General features: G+C 35.2%; 2 protein-coding genes across 5 annotated transcripts in view; one reads left to right on the plus strand and one right to left on the minus strand.

Moving 5' to 3' along the window:
• Positions 1-8,425, plus strand: part of LZTFL1 (leucine zipper transcription factor like 1) — a 13,635-nt gene extending 5,210 nt beyond the window's left edge. The window contains exons 4-10 of the mRNA XM_083379373.1: positions 391-451; positions 3,011-3,079; positions 3,828-3,893; positions 4,332-4,409; positions 7,248-7,421; positions 7,741-7,844; positions 8,189-8,425. Of these exons, the coding sequence (XP_083235499.1) occupies positions 391-451; positions 3,011-3,079; positions 3,828-3,893; positions 4,332-4,409; positions 7,248-7,421; positions 7,741-7,844; positions 8,189-8,207 (571 nt within the window). The 3' untranslated portion in view covers positions 8,208-8,425. The remainder of the gene's footprint in view (positions 1-390; positions 452-3,010; positions 3,080-3,827; positions 3,894-4,331; positions 4,410-7,247; positions 7,422-7,740; positions 7,845-8,188) is intronic.
• Positions 8,426-9,554: 1,129 nt separating this feature from the next.
• Positions 9,555-12,500, minus strand: part of FYCO1 (FYVE and coiled-coil domain autophagy adaptor 1) — a 79,903-nt gene continuing 76,957 nt past the window's right edge. For all 4 annotated transcript variants that reach the window (XM_083379326.1, XM_083379327.1, XM_083379328.1 and 1 more), the window contains exon 21: positions 9,555-9,665. The gene's annotated coding sequence lies outside the window, so the exon portion shown is untranslated. The remainder of the gene's footprint in view (positions 9,666-12,500) is intronic.

Genomic DNA, 12,500 nt, shown 5'->3' on the forward strand with positions numbered 1-12,500 from the left:
TGCACCCCTAGAACGCTTCTGATATATCCTTGTACCTCTTAACAAAAGTTCAAAATAATGGCAAAGGAATTATGCATATATACTATAATTTTGAAAACCCAAGTTTTCGCACCCCCTGGAATATCAACTCACACCCCCTTTGGGACCCCTGGTCTAGAGTCAGATAAGGGTCAATGGCAGTCATGCGGGGTTGTGGGGGTTAGACATACTTGGTGGCTACATAGTTATCTAGGCTGCTCCCCCTTTTCATCCCTCTCTGGCTCTGCCAGTCCTTCTCTTACATCTCCTTAGCATCTGAGATCAACCAAGGTTAGCTGACATATTCTGCCATCTACTGTATGTAATTTAATCTTCAATATATTTAACTAAAATGTTATTGCTTTTTTCAAGGGATTTATTAGAACAAGTTGCTGAGTTTGAAAAATCAGAATTTACATCTTCAAATAAGAAGGTATGACTATTTCTAAAAGAGTGGCCAAACTAAAAAATACCTCTGGGTTTATGTTGTAATGGGTACATGTATGGGTCCTGAAGATTTTACAGAAATTTAGTACAAGACATTAATTTTTTTGTCCTGAGCAGTTTTTTTACTTCCTTGATTAGTTTAGTATCTGGCTCTCTGGTTAATACAACTTTTTATTTTCTTCTGTTAACTTCTGCACAATAACATACCTTCATGTCTTCTGCATTGGTTAGTTAGTGCCCTTGACAGACTTAATACTAAATAAATGTCTACTTATTAGTAAATGTAGCACAGATAGCACAAATCAGTACAAAGTATTTTGGGTGCTTACTGTGTTCAAGTCTGGATATGTGACCAGACAGCAGGAGGAAGTAGCTGAATTCGATTTAATTGTAACTTATGGAAAAATAGTACAGAAAGTTACTTTCATAGGTCATAGAGTCTCTTTGAGGCCACTGTTGACAATAGGACTGGAAAATGCTGGAGCCAATATTAAAGAGAAGATTTTAGCAGTTTTACCAGATGGATAGGTCCAATTTACCAAGATAAATACATTGTTTTCTGAGGCCAACCTATTATTTCTGTAGTAAACTACTTATGGCATTAGAATTTACCTTTTTTACTTTGGGAGGTGAGAAATCAACAAAATATATCTTCCATGGCCAAGAGATTGCACATTTCAAGAATCCTTCAAATATTACCAAAGGATGTCATAGGGTAGTATTTTGCTTACCAGTTCAAATACAAGGATACATACAGAATTTGTTTAAAATTCTGTAGAATTCTGTAGAATCGGAGAAAAATCACTTGGAAGATACAAAGCATGTACCATAGTTTCTGGCGTATAAGACTACTTTTTAACCCATGAAAATCTTCTCAAAAGTCAGAGGTCGTCTTAAATGCCTGGTGCTGAAAATTTAGGGACAGGGCTGGCTGGAAAACCTGGAGCGGATCTCCCATTTAGTCTGCGCAGGGAAAGCGGGACCAATTGGAGAAGAAGCCTGTGATTTTTTACAGGCTGGGGTTTGGGCGTCTTTCCTTCTAAAGTTGAAGAGCAGCTGTAGTATATCCCAACTTGAAAGGCAGGTGGGGAAGGCAGCAGCCAGAGCAGCGGCTTAGCTCTAAGGACACATTTGACTCAGGAACTGGGCGGGCTGGCTGGAAAACCTGGAGCGGATCTCCCATTTGGTCTGTTTTTTAAAAATCCCATTTATATCCTGCCCTTCTCCGAAGACTCAGGGTGGCTTACAATTTAAAGCAAAGATCAATGTGCTTAGCAATAGCCTTCATTCTGGGTATATGCCTGTTTATTAGGGCTTTCACCCACCCCCCCAAGCAGCATTATTACAAAGTCAGCTTATTGCCCCCAACAATCTGGGTCCTCATTTTACCTACCTTGGAAGGATGGAAAGCTGAGTCAACCTTGAGCCTGGTGGGATGCGAAGCTGCACTAATTGCAGGCAGCTGGTTTTACTTAAGGCTGTGCGCAGGGAAAGCTTTAGAGTGAATTAGGAAAAGTGAAAAAGTGAATTAGGAAAATAGGGAACGGTTGCTGGAATTGGGTATGTGTAGTTTAACGAAGAGAAGGGTGAGGGGTGACATGATAGCGGATCCAATATCTCAGGGGCTGCCACAAAGAAGAGGGAGCCAAGCTATTCTCCAAAGCACCTGAAAGTAGGACAAGAAGCAATGGATGGAAACTAGTCAAGGAGAGAAGCAACCTAGAACTAAGGAGAAACTTCCTGACAGTTAGAACAATTAACCAGTGGAACAACCTGCCTCCAGAAGTGGTGAATGCTCCAACACTGGAAGTTTTTAAGAAGAGACTGGACAGCCATTTGTCTGAAATGGTATAGGGTTTCCTGCCTTAGCAGGGGGTTGGATTAGATGACCTCCAAGGTCCCCTCCAACTTCTTCTTCTTCTTCTTCTTCTTCTTCTTCTTCTTCTTCTTCTTCTTCTTCTTCTTCTTCTTATTATTATTATTATTATTATTATTATTATTATTATTATTATTATTATTATAGTTTAATCCACTTGCACTGTTTTATGTTTACATGTTTGATGACAAACAGCCTTATGTTTATAAGTGACAGTTTTCCTACTAAGCACCTGCATGTCATAAGCATTTGAATTAAAATTACCATATTAAAATCAAATCTGATGTTTTTTAATTTTTATTTGGTGTGCGTTGGAAGAGGGGTAGTCTTATACGGCAAGTATATCCCAAACCCTATAATTTAACAGGAAATGTAGGGGGTCGTCTTATACGCCCAGTCGTCTTATACGCCGGAAAATACGGTAGTCTCTCTAATTGTTTTTAACTGAATTTGATTTCTGTTTTTATCTTTGGTATTTTAATTTATATCTCTTTTTGATAAATACAGTTTGTGTGTGATCTTATCTGATTGCAAATGCTAACTAGAAATGATTTTTCCTATCACAATTTTATGAATACACCTTAAAATTAGTTTGACTCAGGAGATCCAACTTCTGAATATGTTTATATTATGTTAGAGACACTTGATTTGTATTTTTTTCTTTTTTAGCTGAATCCAGAGTTGGTTAAAACTAAACTTACACCATTGCATGAGGGAGCATCAGAATTACTAAACAAGGTGACACTTCATTCATGTCATAATTGCTTCACTTCACTCATTGTAACTAGTTATCAATTGAACTAAATGTATTTATTATTATTTAAGCTATAGAAGTTTAAGTAATCTCTAGTAATAACTTTAAACTGCTAATGACTGATTAATTGTAAAAACAAATTCTCTGTATTTTAGCATACTTGAAAAAAAAGAAAAATCCACAAATAATTTGGAAATACAGGTAATCCTTGACTTACAACAGTTTCCTTAGTGACTGTTGGAAGTTACAATGGCACTAAAAAGTGTCTTATGAATATTTTTCACATTTATGTCCATGGCAGCATCCCCATAGTCACATGATTTATATTCGGATACTTGACAACTGACTCACATTTATGACGGTTGCAGTGTCCAGGGTCATGTGATCACTTTTTCAACCTTCTTTCAAGCAAAGTCAATGGGGAAAACAGATTCACTTAACAACCATTTTACTAATTTAACAACTGCAGTGTTTCACTTAACAAATGTGGCAAGAATAGTTGTAAAATGGAGCAAAACTCTTAACAAATTTCTCACTTAGCAACAGTGGTTAAAAAAAACCCTTAATTTAAATAGTAATTAAAACCTACTATGTTGTAAGAAAATCCACACTAATTAAACAGACAATGTACTGGTGCAGTATACATAAGAATTATCTTTTTCAGATTGTGATAAATGGTCCTATAAAATATATTCAAATATTTCGATAGTTTGTGTGATATTTTGCCTGCAGGAAATTGCAAGACTTCATGAAGAAAATGAAAAATTGAAGACTCGATTAAAGACAATAGAGCTGCAGGTAAAATCCTGTGATAAATCAAGTATTACTTTTATTTAACAGACTTTCATTTAGTGGATCTGAGGTGCAGTGGACATTTCCATCTAGATATTCCATAAAAATCTGTTGTACCTAAAGATACTTAAATTTATGTTAAATTAGATTATATTATGTTAATTTGAATCAATTTAACTTTTATAATGACTTAATTTCACAAATGATGCAGATTGCCACAGAAACGACACAAGTTTGTGCAATATGCAAAAGAATGATGCAGTTCTCAATAACATATATTTATATTTAACTTTCTTTATCCAAAATAGTGTTAGATTGAGGCTTTACCATAGATGGGTAGATGGATTAATATAATCAGAAGAAGAAAATGGTAAACTATTTCTATAGTTGATGGATACATCTTTTTAAAATAAGATTTGATCTGAATTTTCAAATCTATTGCAGGCTACAAATGCACTGGATGAAAAATCAAAGTTAGAAAAGGCTTTACAAAATTTACAGATTGCTCAGGGGGATCAAAAGGTAAAAAATATTTTTATCAAATAACTACAACTGTTTTGATAAGATTATTCCATGAAAATTATTTTAGCTGTGTTTCAAAATCTTATAGTGAACTTACCGTAATTAATTAATATAATGTTCTGCAGTATAGTCCAATTTTAAACCATAGTAATAACAATATCCCTGCTTCATCCTATTTTTTTAGGTTCCATATTTCTAATATACACAGCTATTCCATTTTTTCCACCACAATTTTTGATCTGAATCCTTGTATTTAGCAAATTAACACTGCCTTTTTAAATATATGTCTCTCAAAGATACAATGATGCATAAAGGTTTGTGAACCCTTTTGAATTTTCAGTATTTCTGCATAAATATTCTCTAAAATTTGATCACACAAATCCTAAACCTAGATAAAGATAACCCAATTAAGCAGATGAATCAAAACATTAATTCAGGTCAGCTTTTTGTTGTTAATTTAATTATTCATTGAGAATAGGCCTTTGATTTCTGATAAACACCAGTTTCTCCACAGACCCACTAATTACCTCTAGACTTGTTGAATCTTTTTATTTAGCCCCTGCTGGCTCTTTTTTCAAAAGTAAAATTTATGTTTAAAAATAGTTTTTAATTAAATTCAGGAAAGGATGTTCAATTGTTCGACGAACTAATAGAATATAAATAAATTCATAAAATATGTGCACCACAAAATAAAAAAGCAAAGACATTGTAGGCTTTAATAACATCTCATTGAATACCATTATATTCTGACAATTACCAAACTTTGTACAATATTCAGCTCTTTGTATTGGAGCCCTTTTGTGATGTCAGTTGAGGAAAAATCAAAATGATCCAAATAAGCTAAAAATAGTTTCCAATACAGTAGGAATCAGTAGAATTAAAATAAATTCAACAAATGAAATAAAGTAGGATAAATCCAGGTAAATCCACCATGAAATCCAAATAATTTTTCTGTAAATTTTAAAATTATTACAGAATACTCAAGGTTATTCCATATATGGGTTACCACCTGTGTCATATAACAGTATTTTCATATGCTTTTTTTCTAAGTTGTTTAGAAGTATCAGCAACACTTAAAAGAATTTAATTCAAGCCATTACTTGAAAATGGAAAGCCATGTACTTTCTTCAGTTCCTGAAATTCATTATAACACTACATATAGAATCCTAGAGTTGGAGGAGTATTTGGAGGTTTTCTAGTCCAACCCTGTTCAATGAAAGAATTTTCATGCAATCCTGAGCAAAATGGTTGTCCAGTTTTAGCATTAAATATATATCTTGTTGCAGATCTCTGAAATTTGAATTTTACTCACATTAAAAAAGTGGCATTGAATGTTATATCTTTGCCTAACTGGGGTCCCTAAAAGGTATGGTCAATGGTTTGACTATGAATAATTTAAAGACTGCCATGACAATCTTGCTTCTTTTCCTAGGGGAATCTTTGGATTGTTGTGTAGGCCTCATTACTGCCATTTGGTTGCCCAGCTTGTCAGTTGGGTAATTCTTAAAAGATGTACCTGCAAGTTTGTGTAGCAATAGAATCAAATGCAAATTTGAAACTGATAAAACTTTATTATATATGTCTTATCATTTTAGAAATATTAATAACAATAAATAAATTTTCATTTTATGAATCATCCATAAGTTCCATGTTACTTTATTTTTAAAAGTACATTTGCCTAATACTGTTTGTGAATTTGTTTCATGTGTTTCCCCCTTTTCTCATAAAGCCATCAATATAAATTTTTCATTTAAAATTTTATAAATGTTAACAAATATTATCTCATAGATTCCATTCAATTTTATGACTCTAGGTTTTCTACAGTATCTGTGGATTGGGTTTATTTGTATGATATTCTATGTAGAATACAAGTAGTCTTCTGCTTATGATCACATTTGACCAGGAATCTCAGTCACTGAGCAAAGTGATCATTAAGCAAGATGCCACTTGACTGCTTCACCCAATGACATCAGTCCTAGCTCCCTCAGTTGTGGTCATTAAGCAACTGTGTGGATTGTTAAGTGGACTGCTAGGGAGAGTGCCTGAGCCTCCGAGGCATGGGCAGGGAGGACCCAGGCCTTCCATCACACCTTGAGCCTAAACTCTCTCCCCACCCTACCTAGGAGAACAGTTGTACAAATACTGACATTCACTAATGTTTTTGCCAGATTTGAGGCCATTTCTCCAGTGTGCTCTGGAAATGTTTGCTGGCATTTTCCCTTCTGGAACCTTTCTGAACCTTCCAGAGAAGAGGGAAAACAGTAGTGAATGCCACCATTCTACAAGGCTCAGAATGCTGGCATTTGTTGCATTTTTGCCAGATTTGAGGTCTGCTCCTTCAATGTGCAGAATTTCTGCACGGAAGGCATAGGAAATCCCTTGGCTTGCCAGGGGAATGGACCTCAAATGTAATATCTTTTCTGCTTGCCATCTTCCCTGCCAGCTTCCTCACTGACTTTCCAGGGAAGGTGACAGAAGATTGCAGATGGTGATTACATTATTGCAGGGCATTTGGCAACCTGAGAAGACCTTAGTCATCAATGCAAACAGATTGCCAAGCACTCAAAAGGCAGTCAAATAACACTATGGTTGCAAATGTTTTACAGGCCATAAAGCATCCATTCTGAGAACTATCTGTATTGGTCAATATTCTAACAAAGGAATATATTGCATGTATTTTTATATCTAAGAACTTCAGTTTTTTTTAAAGGGGCATGTAAGGTATACGTGTATATGTGGATGCAAATAGATATTTTGTACCCACACAAGCACATTATTGTAAAATGAATATGTGGCTAGATATTTATTTTCTCAATAATCATATATCCTTTTTTTTAGTTTAATATGACTCCGGATGTTAGTGAACTAGAAAATACTATGGCTAATTTAAAGTGTCAGTTTGAGAAAACACTGCAAGATAGTACCGCAAGCCAAAAATCCTTGGAAGAGAATCTGGTGTCAACAAAACATGACTTACTTAAAGTTCAAGACCAATTAGCTCTGGCTGAAAAGGTTTGTTTCACCAACTACGTTTGTGGCCTTTTTTCAAATTTAATTTTTATTATCTGGAAAGAAATTATTTTAATCCCATGTTGATTTTAATTGTAAAAATTAACTTCAGCATATTATAAATGTAAATAATTCAATAGTTTATGACTTTGATTAGTCTTTTTACATGAAGTACTTCGCTAAACTAAACGGTTTTGTTGTACAAATATATCATACTTATTTTTCATGTATTTGTAGATACTGGCATTTTGAATGATTTAATGCCAGTAGAATGCAAATACAGTATATTTAAAATAATATTTTAATAATTCAAAATTGATAGGAATTAGAAAAGAAGTTCCAACAAACTGCTGCCTATCGCAATATGAAGGAGATTCTCTCAAAAAAGAATGAGCAGATAAAAGAGCTACGAAAGAAGCTGTCAAAGTAAGTGGTTGTCCTCCACTTTGTATTTTTTATACGTTTGTGGTTTTTTCTATTAATGATATTTAGTTTTACAAAATCATAAATTTTTAAAAAACCAGTTTTGTTTTTATGCATTGTTGCCAAAAACCTAGAATCATTATATAAAATAGTAAGCCATCCAAATCCTCTCAGTCAATTAAATAAATAAATATGCTCCCTGTTTTTTCTAGGGGAATGTGACTCTTCCAACAAATGCTATTTATTCAAATAATGGATTAATGGATTAATTTTGCTATTGTAATGTGAAATCAAAATGCGTAGTGTGAAAAATTACATCTAAGCATTTCTCTATTTTACTTTCATAGATATGAGCCAGATGATTAAGTTCTGAAGAATTGTTTTGTTTCAAGAAACTGCCACAAAATGAAATGAAAATACAGATTTGGAAAAAGGATTTGTTGTTCAATATGTTTCAGTATGTTTTCTAAGCAGCCTACTTCCTTTTTTAATCATTTTATTATTAGAAAGCCATAAGTGAAAATGCTAAATAAAGAAAAATACATATTTGTGGTTTAGGGCCATTTTAAATGTTTAGATCATATACTGCAGACATGTCAAACTCGTGACTTTGGGCATGGCTTCCGTGTGACGCATCCAACCCACGGGCCAGTAGTTTGACACTCCTGATGCAGAACATTTACCAATTTCTTAGTACACTAAAAAAAGTTTATTATGAACAGTAGTTCAAAATAGTTATAGTTTTTTGTATATTGTTAAAATACAATTCTAATGAAATCTCCCTACAGTTTATATTTTTCTGAAACATTGCTTTTCTTTTTCAGAATGTTAGCTAGAAACATGAGTTAATTCTGTTGCCATGAAACATAGCACCCAAGTTTAGCTTGAAGCTGATAAGAAACTTGATCCCTGAGAAAGAATCTTTTACCTATGCAAAGGAGCTTTATTGTCCACCCAAAAATAAAAATCACCAAGTAATTCAGGCAAAGCAAAAAGCATTTATTTAGGAAGGTTAGGTCTTTATACAGGGTACAGAAATAACCAAATGCTACATAATGTTCTGAATATGCAATGTGCAAAAAGCAACTGATCAAACTAACACGTTAAGTAAACATAGGTTAGACACAATTAAAATATGTTGCATCTTCTGCTTTCCCATCGGACTTGTTTCTGTAATACTTGCAATACATAAGGACTTCAGACTATGCTTCTTATTTGTTCAGTCTCCGAAAAAGTTAATATTTGCATATAAAAGAAATAAATGGTTTGGGCCAAAAAAGAAAATATGATTTCCTGAACTTCATGCCATGCTAAATGCTAATACCACCTTTATTAAAAAGCTAATAATGAGGCCTGCAATTCCAGGTAACAATTTGACCATTTGGTTCTCTTTCACAAGGACAGTGGCTTTGCAGAATCATCAAAATCTAGAATGAACCTTCCCAGGTTTGATCGTCTTGCAGTGGAATTTATAAGCAGCATAAATACTTCCACCTGGAATGGATGTTCCTGGTCACTCAAAGGAATTCCAGCCCATACTGCCCTCCAGAGTGCTTATACTTGTTTCTATAAGGATAGAAACTAGAAGTTATTTCATTGCCCCTCCCGTGGATTGAGGTGGCAGGGAGATACCACCATCCCTTTGGGAGTCTTTGGCCTTGGAGGTTTCCACAAAGGGCTCCAGGAGCAAACCAGTCTTCAGTAGCTTGGGTACCACAATGTCCTTTCACGTATACAAGAGTTGTTGAGCCAGAAGACTAAGAAAAGCATACGTAGCAATTGGTTGTGAATTAGGAACCATCCAGAAGGAACTCTTCCAAGAAGCTGCAAAAGACATTGCAAGAAGCAGTCCCAGCAACTGAAAGGAACTTTTCATAACTTAATACCAGGGGGAACTTGAAACATGAAACATGAAAAGGCTGAACAATACAATTATCTAGCAATCTAATCAGCAAAGTGATTGCCTTTGGTAATAAAAGATGCGCTTCCAAAGAAGAAACAATTAGGTTTGAGTGAGCAATCTGGCAGAAATCATTCATTAGTGATCAAAGTTACAAGAACATTGAAAGTGACTCGTGCTTATGACCATTGTAGCACCCCCATGATCATGTGATCAAAATTTGGAAGCTTGGCAACTGGTTGATATTTATGGTTGCAGTGTCCCATGGTTTTGTGATCACATTTTGCGACCTAACAAAGTCAATGGGCAAACCAGAGTCATTTAACAACTATTACTAATTTTATAGCTACACTGATTCACTTAACTGGCAAGAAAGATCCTAAAATGGGACAAAACTTATTTAACACCTCTTGCTTAGCAGCAGAAATTTTGGGCTCAATTGTGATTACAAGTCAAGGACTACCTGTGCTTAGAAGATATTGCTAAGTATTTCGGTGAATATTTTAGGTTTTGTCAGTGGCAATACAATAAGCTTGATTTAAGGCAGTAAATTCAGCTGTTTGGGCCCTCTAGGGAGGCAAGACATGCCCAGCAGATTAAATGAGCTCAAAGAGGGCTGAAAATGCAAAAGAAAAGAACCAATACTGGTCCCTAGAAAATATGCACATACATTCACAAGATATTATTTACTGCTACTTGACCCCACTGCTGCTGCTGCTGCTACTACTACTTGAGATTTCTACCACTACTTCTACTTGTGAGTGGTCCTAGTGAAAATTATTTCTCTCCTGCTTCAGGGGGGTTTACTGTCATACATAGACACATACCCTCCCTCATAATCACTACCTCAGTTCTTCAGCACAACTTATATCCAACGCTGCCATGCTGGCTGGGAAGAGCCAGGATAAAAGCAGCACAAGTGCTGGCTGTTTTCTCGGCAGCCTGGTCTCTCACATACTTAACCCCTTTGGATAAAAAAATAAAATAAAATATTCTCTCTCTCTCTCTCTCTCTCTCTCTCTCTCTCTCTCTATATATATATATATATATATATATATATATATATATGTATGTATGTATGTATATGTATATATGTGTATATATATGTGTGTGTGTGTGTGTGTATATATATATATATATATATATATATATATATATATATATATATATATATGTATATATATATGTATATATGTATGTATATATGTATATGTATATATAAAAGGGACGCGGTGGCTCAGTGGGTTAGGACGCTGAGCTTGTTGATCAGAAGGTCGGCAGTTTGGCGGGTTGAATCCCGAGTGCCGCGTAACAGAGTGAGCGCCTGTTACTCGTCCCAGCTCCTGCCAACCTAGCAGTTCGAAAGCACGTAAAAATGCAAGTAGAAAAATAGGGACCACTACGGTGGGAAGGTAACAGCGTTCCGTGCGCCTTTGGCGTCTAGTCATGCCGGCCACATGACCACGGAGATGTCCTCGGATAAGCGCTCGCTCTTCGGCTTTGAAACGGAGATGAGCACCGGCCCCTAGAGTCAGAAACAACTAGCACGCATGTGCGGGGGGAACCTTTACCTTTACCTTTATATGTATATATGTATATGTATATATGTAAATTATTCAAATTGCTAATAAAGAATTTTAGCAATAATTTACACAAATAATGAGCTGTCATAAGTTGTGACTATATCCTGTGGATAGCCTTGAGTTAGGCCAAACAGGAAAGAAAGATTTAATTAGCAAGGCGTATTCAAAAGACTTGACAAATATTTAACATATTTCTGTGTCTCTTGGGTTGTTGGAAAAGAGTGTTTGCATATATATATATATATATATATATATATATATATATATATATATATATATATATATATATATATATATATATATATATATATATATATATATATGCAAACATTCTTTTCCAACAACCCAAGAGACGGCTCTACACATGGACATCACCAGACGGTCAACACAGAAATCTATATGCTCTGCAGCCAAAGATGGAGAAGCTCTATACAGTCGGTAAAAACAAGACCAGGAGCTGACTGTGGCTCAGACCATGAGCTTCTCCTTGCAAAGTATAGGCTTAAACTGAAGAAAGTAGGGAAAAGCACTAGGCCACTCAGGTATGAATTAAATCATATCCCTGTTGAATATACAGTAGAGGTGAAAAATAGATTTAAGGAATTAGATGTGATAGACAGAGTGTCTGAAGAACTATGGACAGAGGTTCGTGACATTGTACAACAGGTAGCAACCAAAACCATCCCAAAGAAAAAGAAATGCAAGAAAGCAAAATGGCTGTCTGAGGAAGCTTTGCAAATAGCTGAGGAAAGGAGGGAAGCGAAAGGCAAGGGAGAAAAACATAGATATGCCCAATTGAATGCAGAATTCCAGAGAATAGCTAGAAGAGATAAGAATGCCTTCTTAAATGAACAGTGCAAAGAAATAGAAGAAAACAATAGAATAGGGAGGACCAGAGATCTTTTCAAGAAAATTGGAGAGATGAAGGGAACATTCCAAGCAAAAATGGGCATGATAAAGGACCAAAATGGCAGGGACCTAACAGAGGCAGAAGAGATTAAGAAAAGGTGGCAAAATTACACAGAAGAATTATACAAGAATGAGCTTAACGTCCCAGATAATCACAATGAGTTGGTCACTGACCTCGAGCCAGACATTCTAGAATGTGAGGTGAAGTGGGCCTTAGAAAAGCTGAGCAACAACAAAGCTAGTGGAGGTGACAGTATTCCAGCTGAG

This window comes from Vipera ursinii (genome assembly GCF_947247035.1).
Source record: "Vipera ursinii genome assembly, chromosome: Z".
In the NCBI taxonomy this organism is placed as follows: Eukaryota; Metazoa; Chordata; class Lepidosauria; order Squamata; family Viperidae; genus Vipera; species Vipera ursinii.